Source organism: Phanerochaete carnosa (assembly GCF_000300595.1).
Source record: "Phanerochaete carnosa HHB-10118-sp unplaced genomic scaffold PHACAscaffold_4, whole genome shotgun sequence".
NCBI classification, from domain to species: Eukaryota; Fungi; Basidiomycota; class Agaricomycetes; order Polyporales; family Phanerochaetaceae; genus Phanerochaete; species Phanerochaete carnosa.
Genome location: NW_006767631.1, coordinates 1,033,932 through 1,051,352, shown reverse-complemented (window position 1 = coordinate 1,051,352; position 17,421 = coordinate 1,033,932). Strand labels below are relative to the sequence as shown.

The 17,421-nt window shown below is 50.1% G+C and overlaps 3 protein-coding genes across 3 annotated transcripts in view; 1 reads left to right on the top strand and 2 right to left on the bottom strand.

Moving 5' to 3' along the window:
• Positions 1-129: 129 nt before the first annotated feature.
• Positions 130-2,775, bottom strand: PHACADRAFT_172188 (uncharacterized protein). The gene is made up of 2 exons (XM_007394290.1): positions 2,503-2,775; positions 130-2,440 (listed from the first exon to the last, which is right to left on the bottom strand). The coding sequence occupies exon 2, from the start codon at positions 2,234-2,236 to the stop codon at positions 692-694; it is 1,545 nt and encodes a 514-aa protein (XP_007394352.1). The 5' UTR covers positions 2,237-2,440; positions 2,503-2,775; the 3' UTR covers positions 130-691.
• A 9,459-nt stretch (positions 2,776-12,234) lies between these two features.
• On the top strand, positions 12,235-13,898 carry PHACADRAFT_118269 (uncharacterized protein). The gene is made up of 2 exons (XM_007394289.1): positions 12,235-12,428; positions 12,489-13,898. Exons 1-2 carry the CDS (start codon positions 12,297-12,299, stop codon positions 13,752-13,754), a joined length of 1,398 nt encoding a protein of 465 aa, XP_007394351.1. The 5' UTR covers positions 12,235-12,296; the 3' UTR covers positions 13,755-13,898.
• An 838-nt stretch (positions 13,899-14,736) lies between these two features.
• Positions 14,737-17,421, bottom strand: part of PHACADRAFT_118264 (uncharacterized protein) — a 6,197-nt gene continuing 3,512 nt past the window's right edge. Inside the window, exons 9-13 of the mRNA XM_007394288.1 lie at positions 16,646-16,796; positions 16,492-16,590; positions 15,934-16,440; positions 15,787-15,872; positions 14,737-15,725 (exon numbers count right to left, since the gene is read on the bottom strand). Of these exons, the coding sequence (XP_007394350.1) occupies positions 15,652-15,725; positions 15,787-15,872; positions 15,934-16,440; positions 16,492-16,590; positions 16,646-16,796 (917 nt within the window). The 3' untranslated portion in view covers positions 14,737-15,651. The remainder of the gene's footprint in view (positions 15,726-15,786; positions 15,873-15,933; positions 16,441-16,491; positions 16,591-16,645; positions 16,797-17,421) is intronic.

The window sequence follows — 17,421 nt, the reverse complement described above, 5'->3', positions numbered from 1 at the left end:
CTGTGTAAAGAATAGTCACGAGACACATGACTAGTCTGATAGTTGCGCATACCATTTTCGAGATGTCGGCTTGGTGGCGTCCGGCATCGCCCGGAGTCGCTTTCCCCCGCTCGTCTTAAATAGTAATAGAAAATTTGAAATTCAAGTACTGCATGAAAATCTCGAGCGTCGAGAGTAACATAGCGTTGCCTACAGCCTCTTGAATGTCCGTCCGTAGAGAGAGATTCTACTCGGCTACGCGTATGTATTCGCATCAGGCTCCACGACGATGGCCAAGTACGAGAAGAGACAGAATCATGAGCCGAGCTACACGCGTACATCTACGCTACAAACAAGAGTCCACAGCGGTAATGTCAAACAAACACTAAAGGTACTACACCTACTCGCTATCGTAATCATTCCTAGATTGATTGCAGAAGGCAAGGGTCGTAAGCGTAAGGGTCTCAACAGTTAGTCGAACTAAATGAGGAAAGGAAGGGGTCCAGGTCCCAGTCATGAATAAGTCAAGAAAGTAAGAGCATTATCCAAATATGCGTTATAGAGGAGATCGGAGAGGCATAGCATCCAAGCAAGGAGAAACGCAGAAAGCCCTGTTCGGGACAGATAAAACAAAAAAAGCCTATAAAACAAATATCTTAGTATTATCCATGCGTTATATATGAAGACCGTTCACATTGAGCATGAAGGCACCCTAGTCCTGCGGAGGAGGAGGCATATCCGGGATCAAGTAGTGCACCGGCTTTATATCGCCGAAGCTCGTTTTGTGGTTCAGCGCCGGTAGCGACGCGAGGCCGGCTCGACTGCGATCGCGCATGGAGTCGTTGCTGCTCTCCCTCGAGAGCGCATAGGGCGAGACAGCATGAGCAGCAACCACGTGAGCGCCACTTGGGGAAGCCGGGGAAGGCTGCCGGTGAATCGGCGGCGGCGATGTCGTGTAGATCGGAGACGTAGGGCGAGAGATGGGGGAAGACATGTCGGCCATAGAGAACTCGGACTCGTCGTACTTGGGGACGGCCTTCCGCGTGATAGTAGGTCGGCGAGAGACGCCGCCACTGGATGACAATCGGTGGAGTGATTTATCCGTCGGCGACGCAAAAGGGTCTTTCTGGCTGGAGTATGTTGCAGCAGACGGCGAACGAGAGATCGAGGCACCCCCGGTCGGGTTGATGTTCGAGTATGCGGGGACGATGGACACAAATGGATCGAGCTTGGCTAGAGCGAGTGCACGGTTCTGACCAGTCACCGAACGGCTACGGTTACGTTCCTGATGAGAAAACGCAGAAGGAGGTTCCATTGGCAAGTGTGGTATCGCGAGATCGGTGAGGTCAACGGATTTATTGCCATGGGAGTACGAGGACGAATCGTAATGGTGTAATGTTGAATTCTTTTCCTCGTCATCAGAGTAGCCTGCGACATTTTCGGAAGAGTGAACGTTGACATGCGTGTGCGAGGACACAGAGGCAGGATGGGTGTGGGGGAGCATCCCTGCACTCGACGCGGTCGACGCATGCCGATGGGGCTCCGCTCCGCCAATGTTCTTGTTGATGTAGTCATCTCCCGTTACAGGATATCCCAACTCGCTCATGCGCTTTGCAAACCCGTACCCACTGTTGCTGTTCCCTACACCCAGATCTGCACCTGTAAGCCCAGACGAGCTCGAGATCCTGACATTTCCCCTACGCCTGCCTAAACCACCGCTGCTCCAAGGAAGAATATCTTGCTGAGTTTGCCTTTTGTTGTGTCGGCGCAACGCGAACAGCACCGCACCAATCAAAAGAACGACGAAAGCAACACCACCGATGACGCCTCCAGCGATAGCGCCCGCGTGGTTGCTATGTGACGTCGCTGCAACCGGAGAGATGCTAGAGGTGGGAGAAGGCGAAGGCGACAAAGATGAGGGCAAGAGAACTGCGGACGATGACTGCGAACTCATGCTGGAAGAGCTTGAAGTGGTGGATGCGCTAGTGCTGTCGGCTGTACCTGTACCGGCTGTCGCCGTGTCAGAGCTCGCAGATGCAGCAGAGCTCGTGGGAGTTGTCGGTGGAGATGTCTGCTGGGTGTCCGTGGGAGTGGGCGACGAGGTGTCGCTTGACGTGGGGGAGATGGAAAGGATTGACCCGGGCAAAGAAATTGGGAGCGGTGTGGTCGAAGACGAGGAGTCAGGGGGCGGGGGCGCGAAAGTGGGGATCGCCCGCCGAGCGGGGGCCGACATCGCCGAGGGCACTGCGGGGAACATGTAACAGTGCTGGAGAGATGCGTCACTGCGGCTAAATATTTGGAGTGGGAACGGCAAGGCAATCTGCGATCGCTCGGCTTCAAACTTAACAAATGTCTTGGAAGTTTCGTTACAGGCGGGATGGACGCCACAAAGAGTTTGCTGGACAGTGGTCTGCAAGGCAGAACTTGCGCTCAAGCTCAAGGCCAGGGTGCTCCGCGCAGTCTGTTCAGCACCGCCATACTCGTGGGTATGCATCACTGGATGTAAAAGCGGTCTTCACTCACCTTCCTCGCGGCCAACGAACCCCTATCGTCTTAGAAACCCTCTCCGCTGTCCAGCCGCGGCCCAATGAGGCGATGAAGGGGTTGCGGGATAAGATGCCCTTGAGCCAATCTGGTCCATCACGAGCTCATGAAAGAAGGCTGGGCGCCAGCTCGTACAACTTTCTCCAGTAGGCGAGGCATGCAAAAGGATATCTAGAACGTTCAGCCCCGAAATAGAGCTCAGATATCCAATCATTGTGGCCTTCGATGAGCTCAAGAAAAGCAGTTCGAAGTCAGATCCAGAGGCGAAGACAGGTGCAAGTAATTAAGTACTGGCGTGCTTCGGCACTTTCCGGAACATGATAAGCGGTAATATCTTAATGAGATTCATTGATGTTCAGCATCTCTATGTTCATGATTTGACTAGTGCTGTACAGGCTCGATACAACAAAAATTTTCTCGATACTTTTTCGAAGAGCCAAGGCCTTCTAGTGGCTTGTCGATTTCGACCTGGGTTTACAGCAGATCTCATATGTCCTAGAGAGCATTACCCAAGATAGTTCGATGGTGTAGTGTCTGTCTTACATTGCTTATTGTATGGCGTACACAGACGGTCATAGGTTCGATACCGGCTGGAACCAGTTTAACCCCTCTTTTGCTCTTCATCATGCATCTAGTGGCGGACACGCATCCTCCGAGGTTCACTTCCAGTTCCAACTCCCGACGTAAACCCCGGGTCTTGAACACTTCGTTGATATCTCTTACTCGTTTGCTTTTCAACATGTATTGGTTACTTGTGAAAGGTCCGTACATTAGACGCATTATTTGCTCGTATTACTGCGCCGTCAACTATCGCTCACTGGCATACAGAACCTTACAGCCATGAACACTTCAGTCTCGAGGCTGTGCGGAGTCTGTACTATTGTTCGTCGACTTCACTTTCCAACATCCCAGAACGACGGTGACTCGGAATTGGGTGCCTCGGAGCTCGCGAGTGAGTACGGGGAGGCGATGGGTGCTCTAGCTGTTGCATCCATCGACATCCAGGCTCAGGGGCAGCGTTGGCCATTTTGCAGCTCTTCTCATTGCGTAGCATGTCTATACATATATCACAGTAGACAGTTGCCATGGTCTGGCCCGAATTTGTTGAAGTCATGAGCATTGGCACGCGCTTACTAGTGGTCAAGGTGCACGTGCCATTCTGGGACTGGCAGCCTAAGAACAACCCGCACAACGTAGCTCAAACCCTCGTCACCAGTTATTTTGAGATCAAATTTATCTGCTGCAAGCTCAATAGGACAAGGTGCAGTTGGGCAAGATTAAGCTAGAGATACATTAAAGGCCAGTGGGGAGGACTAAATGCATGGCTCTTCAGGCTCTGCTGATGATGTCAGGCTGGCAGAATGATTGCGATGAATGCTCATCATGTTGAGCGTTTGGTGGCGCGATAACGTATCAAATCGAGAAGCTAGCTAATGGAATGATTTAATAGGCACAGGTGGAACAGCTAATAATACATTGACGATAAGGATAGATTATGCCGAACATCACGACCGAGAGGTGTGCTAGTGGGCGACCATTTGTGAGCTGCACCGCCGGAGAAGTTCGAATGCATTACATGCTCACTGTTGTGGCGTTGACTTCATATTCTGAACCAGCCGAAGATGAACTTGTTAGATCTTCCTCCATCTGCGAAAGGCAGTCTCAATGTATCAAAGATGAGAATACAAGCCGAAGCGATGGTACAAACGGTCAACGCAATGGTTCTTCCCTGTGACAGCCCACTTGATGCAGCCAAAGGTACGACATCTGGTAGCGGCCATATTCGTATGGAGTGGGATAACGTTGAGTTGCTTGGCTTGGAAGATGCACAGAAAGAGAGCGGCTGAGGGTTGGAAAGCGACGTTTGGCGATATCCTGAGAGTTGCAAACAGGCTGGTCCTTTATACCCGTCTCCAGCAGGTGTATGTTCTGACAAACACTTTGCGGGAAGCTGTCAGTCATGCGCCCATTCTGCGCAGGCTTGTGCTTTCACCGAGGCTGTCCATACACTGGAACTAGTACACTCGCTTTTGCGGCTACATCAGGTGCAGCACTGCGCCAGTGCATATCTTCATCATCATCTACTTTAGGTGTTTACTGGCTAGACAGTGATGCATTGGAGTATACTCTACCTAACACAGTATATATCTACGTTCCTGAGACACATGGATCGTCGTTTGTATAGCTGTGAGACGCATGCGCGCATTATCGGAATGCCAAGATGTATATAATCTGATTTGTGCGGTTATGGTCACAACAATGATTAAATTGTGGCGCAGAATTTACAGGGCAACTTGCACATAGCGGGTGCCATCGAGAGGTTGAGAATGAACGGCTGCTATCTGGGACCACGCAGCTTAGTCTTGCGCTACGCTACACGACGATGATGGACCCTTGTGTCATGAATATTACACATTCCGGATGGTTCTCCCAGATTCCATAGTATTCTTTCACTTTCTATATGCCTCCGTATATTCGTAGGATATTCTAGATATTCAGTCTGGCATGTATATAAGGAGCTCGTACTGCTCAATAACAAGCCAGACTTGAGCTGGTCTTTACTCACTCACATTCCTCTCATCTGTCTCCTCAGCGTGTCGTAGCTCAGTCCAGTTGGATTGTTAGTTGCTGACATTAGCTCGAGTCTCCACCAACTGCCCTACGACGATCTTCGTCACTCTCACACCAGCCATCACCCATCTCCACACGACGATCCACCCTATATGCACATCTAACTCTCACCCTAAATCCTAACCCTACCGAATTCTACCGCATCAAGACCCGGACCCCTGGAACCCTTTTCCGTGCACTTGCACAACTTTTACCATACCGCATCCCCGAAGTCACCTCTGTAATCACTAGCCCTTAGGTGGCTAGACAGAGCTCTGTCCTATTAGAATCGTACCCTGCCCTACCATAGGTGGCGTTACATGCTTTGCAGCAGGCAAACGGATATTCCTGAGTACGACGTGGCAACTGGTTGCGGCCAGGCATCGGAAAAGCGATAGCAGTTAGATCGGCGATCCCTGTCAGGGCGTCGGACCAAAGAGACATAATCACTCTTTGGGCTGCTATACTATTCCTAGAACTGTATTACCATTAGCATTTCGGTTCATTTTCGGAAAATTCCCATCTTTGGCAACCTCTACCCCTGATCTGGTTGTTACAACACGATTGGTCCCAGGGTTTGCTGCAATCAGCTTCACGGACTCGGTAGCACATGACCGCTAGACCCTCTTGTGGCTGCAGAGGATACAACCACCGAGAACTCGACGGACGGCTCATCTATAACAATAGCAGAACAGTACGCTATTGTGCACAACAACCGTGTCTGCATTCTCCAAGAAACACTAATCGCTGTCCTCAGTGTGACGAAGGATTACTCGGAGAATTAATAGAAAGAATTACCACTGGAGAACCCAACAAATCCCTCACCGTCCCTCAACCAATAGTGTCTGGTTCAGAACCCAGAGAAAGACGCGACACACTTGATTCAGTCACCGAACATCTCCGATCAATCGCACTCGGAGAATTCGCAGTACCGCCAGAAGATCCCTCAGACCCTGTAGAAGAAGCTGTGGAAGACTCTGAACCACCAAGTCCATTCCACCGACGATCTCCCACTTCACCCTCATCTCCATCGGATCCCGGTGCGATGGCCAAGAACTAAGATAGCGCCGCGTTCCTCAATGGAAGTGCGATGAAACCAGATGCCTTCGACGGCACGAAATCCAAGTACATCACTTGGAAAACACAGATGAAGCTATATGTAGTTACGCAGAGGAAGTGGCTACCAGAGCAGTTTGACAGAGTCCTTATGATTCTGTCCTACATGAAAGGAGGGCACGCTGGCGAATATGTTGCCACGTACATGAAGAAATACGACACGGATGAAAGCACTGTGATCCAGACGACCAATGAACTCTGGGCCAATCTAGATAGACATTTCCTAATCGATGAACAGGCCGAAGCGTACGAGTGACTACAAGCAATGCAGATGGGCACACTAACCGCCCAAGAGTTCTTTTCCAAATTCGAGCTATGCGCCTTCCAAGCAGAAATCCACGATTTTGAGGCGCACTTCCAAGAACTTAAGTCGCTTTCAGAAAAAGCGCTGCGGGCCGACATCATTCGGCTTATGTACAATTTGTCGGAAGAACTCCCAACCACTTACGCTCTCTACAAGCAACGGGTCGCGCGCATTGATCTGAATCAACAGCAATACCACAGGCGGAACCCACAGCCCCAACAACAAGGGCAATTCCAGCCTCGGCAACAACAGGCGCAGAACACACCACAAGCGCAAACCAACGTAACCGCGCCAGTAGTCACGAATGCGCCAGTTCAGACACGGCACGACAGGACTGGTGTGACCTTCGGAGGAAGGGGACAGCCAATGGAGCTAGATCAGGCACGACGCCTCGGTCTCTGTTTCCGGTGTGGCCAGAAGGGCCATCTCTCACAAAATTGCCCCAATAGGCAACAGGCCCAACAAGTAAGGGCAGCAGAGACACTGGAGATCCCCGTCTCCAATAGTTTCACTCCACTCGTGCCCCTCGCCAAAGCACCTGCCGCGACGGCAGAGCCGTTCGATTGGAAAATGGCAATTTGCGAAGAAATTTGCGCGGCCATGAAGGGTTTTACAAGCGGTCAGCCGGGTGCATAGCTGAGTTGACCGAAAAGAATTTCATGAACTATCTGTGTTCCTGGTTTGGAGTTTCCATGTATATACAAGAGAAAGGGGCGTTTGTAGAACAGCACGGAGAGGCTCAACCCTCTTGCTTAATTCCCCCGAATAAAAAATTATCTCCTACCTTGAATCAGACCAAACCTATGCAGTGGCAGCGCCACACTCCATGGACAGCGGCATGGATCCGCCAATGGATAATCAGCCAAGACAAAGCAGCGCTTAGATTGCTGACTGAATGGGTACACTCAAAGAAGAGTGTTGATGCCTCAGAAGCCTGCATGAATCAAATCAGGCAGATGAAAGAAGAGGAAGCGATTGACTTCCTGAACAAACTACGGAAACAACCTCGCTACATTCAAGGAAGAAAAGGGACACAGATGGACGTCCCCATGATTGTTACAACGTTGGACAATCAGCAACGCTTGTCTGTCAAAGTGTTACTTGACACAGGATGTACAGGCTCATCCATTGATGCGCAGTTTGTCCGCGATAACAACATCGCTACAAAGAAACTGCCATCACCGATCCCAGTCTATAATGCTGATGGAACGCACAATGCCGGTGGCGCAATCACGGATTTCATGGAATTAAGGGTTGAAATTCAGGATCATGTGGAACGACTTCCATTTGCCGTTATCAACCTGGGAAAGACACCCATATTCCTCAGATATGAATGGCTTCAGATCCATAATCCTTCTATTGATTGGCAGGAACAAGTTATTAAGTTTGATCATTGCCCGATTGCCTGCCGATACACTGCAAGAATGATGGATATTGACAAGGATGAGGAAGAACCCAGCGATCCAGAGGCTCGCCTTGAAGAGAGAGATAGAATCTTCGTTTTAGACTATGAGACATACTTCACTATGGGAGCGGCGCGTATACGCACCACGGCCACAGACCTAGCAATAAAAGAAAGTCTGAAACACGAGGCTAAAACATTTGAGAATACAGTCCCAAGTCATTATCACGACTACTCAGATGTGTTCAGCAAAGAAGATTTTGATTCTCTGCCACAAAGGAGACCATGAGGCCACGCTATTGAACTAACGCCAGGTTGGCAACCAATCAGCTGCAAAGTTTATCCCATATCGGTTAGCGAACAGAAGGAACTTGACAAATTCATAGAAGAGAACCTAAGAACTGGACAAATTTGGCCTTCTAAATCCCCTTGGGCTTCACCTTTCTTCTTCGTCAAAAAGAAGGATGGACATCTCCAGCTTGTACAAGATTATTGAAAGCTAAATGAGCTGACAATCAAGAACCGGTATCCACTTCCCCTGATACAGGAACTAGTCAATAAACTAAAACAAGCACGATACTTCACCAAGTTGGATGTCCGATGGGAGTATAATAACATCCGCACCAAAGAAGGCGATGAAGAAAAAGCCGCCTTTCTTACAAATCGAGGACTATTCGAACCGCTAGTTATGTTCTTTGGTCTCACGAACTCCCCAGCTACGTTCCAAACCATGATAAACGACATATTCCGAGATCTCATTAGTCAAGGACACGTAGTAGTCTACCTGGACAATATCATGACCTTCACTCAAGATCTAAAAGAACACCGTCAGATCACGCGGCAAGTCTTACAGATCCTGAGGGAACACAAACTCTACCTAAAACCAAAGAAGTGTGAGTTCGAGAAGACGGAAGTCGAATACCTGGGGATGATAGTAAGAAAGGGCGTTGTTCGCATGGACCTGGTCAAAATAGAAGGAGTTGTCAATTGGCCTTGGCCCGAGTGCAAACGAGACATTCAAGCATTTCTCGGCTTCACCAACTTCTACTGAAGATTTATCCGAGATTACAGCAAAATAGCAAAGCCGCTTAGTCTATTGACAGGCAACGCTACTTTCAAATGGACCGTCGAACAAGAAGTAGCATTTACGAGCCTAAAAGATGCACTCTGTTCCGCACCAGTACTGGCTATACCCAATGATGGTGACCTCTACCGCGTAGAATGTGATGCTTCAGACTTTGCCGTAGAAGCAGAATTAGCCCAGAAGCAAGATGGAAAATGGAAGCCTGTTGCTTACCTATCCAAAGCCATGACAGCAGCCGAAAGGAACTACGAGATTTACGATAAGGAACTTCTTGCAATCATGACTAGCCTTGACAAGTGGCACCAGTATCTCATGGGCGCCTGGCATCCGTTTGAAATATGGACAGATCACAAGAACCTAGAATACTTCTGGAAGCCACAGAAGCTTAATCAGCAACAAGCCCAATAGGTAACCGAACTTGCTGAATATCACTACTTGCTACATCATAAGCCTGGAAAGTCTAATGGCAAGGCAGACGGATTATCCCGTCAAAAGCGACACAATGCAGGGAAAGAGGACAATTCAGATATTGTACTATTAAAACCAGAACATTTCCGTGCCCTGATTCATAGCACAGTATTTAGTTTAGAAGGAATCGACCAAGACTGAATCGCAGAAATTAAAAAATACAAAAAGAACCGAGATTCGTTAGTCACTATAGCATTACAGAACAAGGACAAGGACTGGAACGAAGATAGTACTGGACTCGTGACATGGAAAAATTGTATCTACGTACTAGTAAATAGGAAACTCCGTGAACAGATCATTGTTCACCACCATGATACCCTGTTGGCCAGACATCCTGGCCAATACAAAACACACGAGATGGTCACACGTAAATACTGGTGGCCCAGAATTTGAGAAGACATCTGGAAGTATGTGGCCGGGTGCAAAAAGTGTCAGAAGACCAAGGTTCACACAACACGACCCACGGGATTGCTCTTCCCCAACGAAATTCCTACACGACCATGGGAAGTAATCTCCGTGGATAAAATAGGAGTATTACCAGAATCCTTCGGATACAACGCCATCCTCATTGTTGTCTGCATGTACTTGAAACAGATAATTGTGATTCTGAGTAACATCGAACTGAATGCCAAAGGATGGGGGAAAGCGCTTCGCGATCATGTGGTTGCACATCACGGATTACCCCGAAAGATTATCAGCAACAGAGGCACCGAGTTTAAAAATAAATTCATTTCTGAACTATACCGATTGCTCGGAATCGAAGCCAATCCCTCAACTGCCTATCACCCTCAGACAGATGGGCAAACAGAACGCATCAATCGAGAGATAGAACAATATCTCCAATTATTCATCAATTACCAACAAGCGGATTGGGCTGAATGGCTGCCACTTGCAGCATTCTCATACAATAACAAAGTCCATTCCTCGACCGGATATACTCCTTTCTTTGTCAACAAAGGGTATCACCCTAATGAAGGAACCCAACCGATGCGAGAAGGACTAAGTGAGAACGTACAACAATTCGTCGATCGAATGAGTCAAGTATGTGAGGATACCAGTGCAGCCATCGGATTAGCGCAGGAGTCTATGAAGCGTTTCTATGATAGAAAAAGGAAGAACGGACCGGAGTACAAGGTTGGGAATAGAGTTTGGCTGGAAGGAGTCAATATTTGAACTGATAGACCAATGAAGAAGCTCGATGATAAACGATACGGGCCGTTCAAAGTCATACGCAAAGTTGGCGTTTCGGCCTATGAGTTAGAGCTTCCCCGTCAATGGAAATAGCACCCCGTCTTCAATGAAAGTCTTCTAAGTCCATTCAGAGAACCCACATATCCCTCTTAACAATGCGAACCGGCAGTTCCTGACCTCATAAATGGCGAGGAAGAATGGGAAGTCGAAGAAATTCTTAACTCACGTTGTGATCAAAACGGAAACCTTGAGTATCAAGTTCTCTGGAAGAACAGCCCCCACAGCGATCGCTGTTCTTGGGAATCAAGGGCGAACCTGACCAATTGTCAGGAACTCCTTCAGGAGTTCCATGCGAGACGTCCCGATAAACCCGCGCCGATGATGATTAGAATTCCCCCCTTATTGACACGATCCGTACACATGCTCAAGAGAGATACCACTCTTCTGGTACAACGGATGGGTGGAATTCTCCTGAAGCAAGGGTCGGAAGAAGCCGCTGGACTCGATCTTTACTCGGCTGAAAGCGCTAAGATACCGGCACGAGGCCGTAAAATTATCGGTACCGGCATAGCGATGCGTGCCCCTCACAGAACCTATGCACGAATTGCACCACGAAGCAGGTTAGCAGTCAAAGGGATTGATATTGGCGCCGGGGTCGTAGATCGAGATTATACCGGAGAAGTACGCTTGGTAATGATCAATACCACCGATCAACCATTTCAAGTACGCGCCGGTGATCGGATCGCTCAAGTCATTTTGGAACGTATTGCGTCATGCAATATCGAGGAGGTGTCAAGTTTAACAGAAACTCAGCGTGGTATAGGAGGTTTTGGATCCACTGGTAAATAATCGTGAGGACACGATTCTAGACGGAGGGGTAATGTCATGAATATTACACATTCTGGATGGTTCTCCCAGATTCCATAGTATTCTTTCACTTTCTATATGCCTCCGTATATTCGTAGGATATTCTAGATATTCAGTCTGGCATGTATATAAGGAGCTCGTACTGCTCAATAACAAGCCAGACTCGAGCTGGTCTTTACTCACTCACATTCCTCTCATCTGTCTCCTCAGCGTGTTGTAGCTCGGTCCAGTTGGATTGTTAGTTGCTGACACCTTGGTGATTGGCTGGCAGCCACACTGGTAAACGCGAAATAGAGCCCCTCAGCCTGTCGGGTGCCCTTCCATTTGTTACTAGGCCCTGGTACCTGGAACAAGGAGGCAGTTTGTAAATATCCGACACGAGAAGGTAACAGAGGTGGAGCAGAGTAATACCCGAAGAGCGACGGCTTCTGGTGAAATATTCTCCCGCTGAGACACGCCGTAACGCGCAACTCCGAGTCCCTGGACTGAGCTCATCTCGTGGGTTCGCCTTCCCTATTGCGAAACAGTCCACGCGGTCGCTCATCATTCAAGACCCGGCGGACTTACATTTAGTTGCCCGACTGGTGATTGCACCCGACCTTCGGCGGTCCCTAAAATATGCGTATGGACGCCGTTACCATCCTATTGTACATCTCTGATTCTCTGATTCTACGTATCACCTGTCGCTAAATACTATACACATTCTTCTTATACACACCCACACTTCCGAAATGCCGCTACTCGTTTGTGAAGAGATCGGCTGCGTTGGAAGCGCAGTCAGAGGCAAAGCTTGCTTGCTATGCCGACGTCGCCTATGCAGCGAGCATCTCAAACCCCAGGTCCATCGTTGTCCAGACTGGCAGGTTAGGCTCTTCCCAATCAATCGTTAAATTGAACTAACGTTCCATGGTAATTATCACCAGAACAATAATGAAATAGATGCATGGGAGGTAGCGAGTGAACACGCCACACGCGACGAGATCAGCGCGCTCGCTGCGGCTATCGATATCCAGGCTCTGGAGCGTCAGGCGTCGCTCCTCAGAGGCGGCGTCAGCTGCAGCGTGACACCTCTCAAATACGACCCCGAAACGATTCATAAGGTCATGGGCGGCATGAACTACCATATCATAATCCGCTTCCTCGACGGAATCGAGTGGATCTGCCGAATCCGTCGAAACAACGCGTCCTCACCTCCGCAGGAAGTCCAAAATGCTATCCTTCTGAGCGAAGTAGCGACTCTCAGATTTTTAACTTCTACCGAAGTGCCTGCCCCGAAAGTACACGGATATGCTACATTTGGCGATGGCAACCCGGTTGGTATGGGCTATATCCTCATGAACAAGCTTCAAGGCCGTCCGTTGGATCTGCATGAAGCTACACCTGAACAGAAACGTCGCTTCATGAGCCAATTCGCGGACATATTTGCTGAGTTGTCTGCTCATCCCTTCCCCACCATCGGCTGTCTATTGTCGTCCGCATCGGGCAATGTGTCAGTTGGCCCAATCGTTACGGAGACCACTATTCGCACAGCCGGAAACCAAGTAATCTTCGCTGGACCCTTCTCAAGCGCCAGATTCTATCGACTTCACGTCCTCGAACTTGTCCTCGAGCTCATCCGTCAAGAGGAGATATACATCGACAGGCCGTTGGATGCTTACCTCGTTCACCGCGCCCTCCTCGACAACTTGTCTTCGCTCGTCGGCGCCGACACTAACTGCGGCCCAGGCTTCTATCTGAAGCACATGGACGATAAGGGCGATCACATTCTCGTTGACACAGAATTCAACATTGTCGGAATCATCGACTGGGAGTGCGCGCAGACCGTCCCCAAGTCAGAAGCTTTCGCGTCCCCGCTGTTTATGCTCGACGTCAGCGAGTACTATAGTGGGAATAATAGCCTTAGCGACACAGAAGAGCTATTCATCGAGACATTACAGCAAAAACAATATCTCGAGCTCGCTGCGCTGGTGAGTTTTGGCAGAGTCCAACACAGGATCATGCATTGCGTCAACGGCGCTCTTGACGACCCCGAGTTTCCCAACGTCTTTATGACACTCCTTCGCCTGCTCCTTGGGGAGTCCAACATGGTCATGGATAGTTGGGATAGTTGGCGAGCTGATTCTTTGGCCAGGTATTGTGAAGATCCTGATGTCCATGCATTGTTCCTTGAACCAGGGCCCGCAAACTGATACTGACGTTTCTGTAAATCGAAATTAGTACTTGAGAGTCGTATGTTATTTGACACGTTGAGACCTTTGTTGTCACTATTCCGGTCTTAGCAGAAGTCGGTTCCTCTCGACAATATGTCACCCATCAATCTGTACTGAACTCGACGATGGTTGACGCGGGCAGATCATGATTGCTTTGGTTCGGGGTTAGTCCGGGGTCCCCCCTGGAGCGATAGACGCCAACCTTTGTGGCGTCATCGCCATCAACCCCGCGTTTTTTTTTTCTTAAAAAATTCGCACAGCTCTCGCATTGATTCGTGGAGACAAAGATGAGCGCGAATCTTGAGATTCCGTACAAGAAACTGACTATTGCCTAGTACAGTTTAGCTGTGGCTGCACTCGCGGTCGACATGTTCAAGTTCAACTTCGATCTTAATGATGACGAAGTGGACGAGAGTTTCGTATCCCAGATACCCGAGGGTACCCGCAAAGTGAATGATTCCACAACATCGCAAGCAGCTCACGGGGATAGGGGAAACTTTGCGGAACTTGAATTGAACGCCATGGTGAACCTATCATCTCGACGTACTGATACATGCCGTTCTCATGCTTTACCCACGGCACAGCTCGCGGAGTTGCCAGAAGTGATCAGCTACTCGCCAATTCACATAAATTGGCCTGTTATAGGACTAGGAAGGTCTCAGTCTGTCTATCTGGCCAAGCGAGACCTGTTCGATGCTCGCTTCCAGTTGATAGCATCGGAAACAGAGCCAGAGAACACGGCTTCCTCTAGAGACGCAGATGCAGACAAGAATCTCCAGTATGTCGATGCGCCATCTGATCTCGTACCCGGCGTATACGAAGGAGGCCTTAAGACATGGGAATGTAGTGCCGACCTGGCTGGCTGTGTTAAGGATATACTCGGGGAACTCTCTCGTCAAGCGGACAGCTTGAGGGCTTTAGAAGTAACTCGTGGTCCTTTCCTCTCAGTGCATCCTTTGCTCACGAGAAGAATCAAGCTAGGTTGCGGAACAGCCATCCCGTCACTAATGTTGCTGCGAGAGATCTTTTCGCAGCCATCAAGGCCGGGCAGACGTATAGAGATCCACCTTCAAGACTACAACGAGCTAGTTTTCCGGCTAGTCACCCTACCTAACATCATCCTGGCATGGTGTAGGTCTTATTTAGCCCCATCTGTCTCGCGTACTTAGCTGCTATTGTGGCTAGATATGTCTCCTGTTTCAGCCGCTTTCATATCAGCGTTCGAGTCGGTCACGACAGAACAAGACACCGAGCCTGAGCCCTTGCCTACGACAGACCCATCCAACCCAGGGGACCTTGCTCTCGTACCAGCACTCATCGACGCTTTCAAAGTGTCATTGAGAGAGTTCGGGATCACTCTTCGCTTCTTTTCGGGCTCGTGGGAGACATTCGACGTGGAGCTCACGAGACGGCGCTACGATGTCCTGCTCACCTCCGAGACGATCTACCGCACGGACAGCCTCGCTGCGTTGACGGACCTCATGTGGAAGGCATGCACAGCAAATGGCTCCAGCGAAAAGACGATGCAGGACCTCGAAGGGTCCGCGTCGCAGCTGTTATTGCAACCCCGGGATACCGATAATGCAAAGGGTCCAGATGCACAGTTCAACAAGGTCAACTTACGCAACGTACGAGACGATCTACCTATCTGCCTCGTTGCTGCAAAACTCGTCTATTTTGGCGTGGGGGGTGGTGTTGCAGAGTTCACTCGCGCGGTGGAGAATGGCGAGCCAACCACCTGCGGAAGGGACAAGGGCAGCGTGGAGACAATATGGAAGAAGGAAGATGGTGTGAAGCGGGTAATCATGAAGGTCAAGTGGCAGTAGGCCAGCTAGCCATGTAGATCATGCTGTATAGTATGAGAAGTCGTCTACGGCTATTCTTCGTTCAAAGCTTTCTTCAGCGTATCTTGCCAATCGAGCGCCAGCTTGGTCAACGTCTTACTCTTGGCTAAGCCATAGCAGTCGATGGTTAGTTTTTCAAAATGTCCGGTCAAAGCTGGACGACGTACCAAAGATATTCAAAACGTCCTTGAGCAAATCGCGTTTTGAGAAGCCGAGCAGTGTCGATGACCACAGCTCTTCCCTTCCTGGCCGCCTGAACAGCCAGCCAGGAAATTAGCCAAGGATTTCGCACAACGTCAGCCACCAGCACGCACCAATACATAGGTCCGAACAACTCTTTCACCAGCTCCTCTGCCTTCGCTCTGAAGCCCTCGTCCGCAATCTTCTTCGCGTACAGTACCAGCGCATGCTTATACTCCTGTGGGCTGTCCAGCGTTTTCGCTGCGTGCATCCGCGTCTCAAAGTGCCCGAGCGTGAGTGCCGTGCCCCACCACGCCGGCCTGCTCGCGTCGCTCGCAACCGCTGGCATGTGCTCGGTAACACTGCTCTCGATTGTGCTAACAATGCCCCGCGTAGCGAGCTGCGTGTTCGCACGGGTGCGCGCCGGCCATGCGTCCGAACCCTCGGCGAACCAGCTGTCGCTGAGTTTGACCCACGAGTAGAGCGCCGCGTCGTAGCTGTGGGAGATGCCCGTTGAGAGGCAAATGAGGGGAGCGCCGTTCGAGCGGACGGTGGCAGAGACGACGGTGCAGTTTGGCGACGAGCCGATGATGGGGAGCACAGATGTCGGAGGGAAAAGTGCTCGCTGCTGTTTGATATTCCTGCAGCAAAACATGAAAACACGACTTCTGAACGGGAGCAAAAATACACACCATACATGAACTTGTCCACTTGAGCTCAGCGCAAGGAGACAATTCTTGCTGGCACTAAGCAGACAGCACGATGCTCCCAGGCTCATTGTTGGCATCAGTCTGCCATGACGATGATGTTAGTTCTGGTGCGAATCGAAAGAGCCCCGCGTCGTACCGTCTGCCCGTTGGAGAGTAAACATTCAGTGAACCGTCTTGCATGGCTACGGCACAGAACGCGCTGGACACGGCCAGTGCCAGAACTGGAGATGCTAAATAGTCCAGCCATTGAGTCTGCTTGCCACTAACAAATATGACTTCGTGAGGAGCTATAGCCACGATCGTCAGCACCATGGGAAATCAAAGATGAACGTGAATAGTTTACATCCATCCTCCGAGTTCCGTGCCTCAAGCAGGTCTTCGCTTCCCTCGGCCTGAGCTTTCAAATACGTCAACAATGGCGTTATAGGTAGCCTCGCGGCCACATTCTGTGCGTCTGTCGCACTGCTCGCATCGTACACGACGATGGTGCTACTCGCAGGCGCAAGTTCTTTGACGGCCACAATATCCCTGGGGCGGTCTCCGCCGAGCGTTCGTGCCTTGCTCGGGCGGTCGTCGATGGCATCCATGACACTCGACTTGCGCTTCTGCCGTCCGTTCGTGTCGAGTGCGCTAATCTGCACCTCGGTGTTCATGTCGTACTCATCGGGGTACACGAGATCGAGATTCACCTCCTCGCTCGCCCCACGGCCTGTGCCAAATGCATTGCTGCCAGGACGACACTATCGACACCATCCCATTGGCGTTCCTGTACATTTTTCAGGGTACAGGTGGCGACCCTGTCATCGATTTTTCCAATGTGAGACTTTTTCTACGTCAAAACATTGCGCCTGGGCGCTAAGCGTCGGTTTCAGATTTGTAGCCAATGGGATGATCCTGTCTTCTCCGGCACCG

What these genes read in the sequence shown, in the direction of transcription:
- PHACADRAFT_172188 (XM_007394290.1), bottom strand. Translation starts at nt 2,236, where the DNA reads ATGTTCCCCGCAGTGCCCTCGGCGATGTCGGCCCCCGCTCGGCGGGCG.
- PHACADRAFT_118269 (XM_007394289.1), top strand. Translation starts at nt 12,297, where the DNA reads ATGCCGCTACTCGTTTGTGAAGAGATCGGCTGCGTTGGAAGCGCAGTC. An exon ending in ATCGTTGTCCAGACTGGCAG is followed by an intron (nt 12,429 to 12,488) that starts GTTAGGCTCTTC and finishes AATTATCACCAG; the next exon opens with AACAATAATGAAATAGATGC.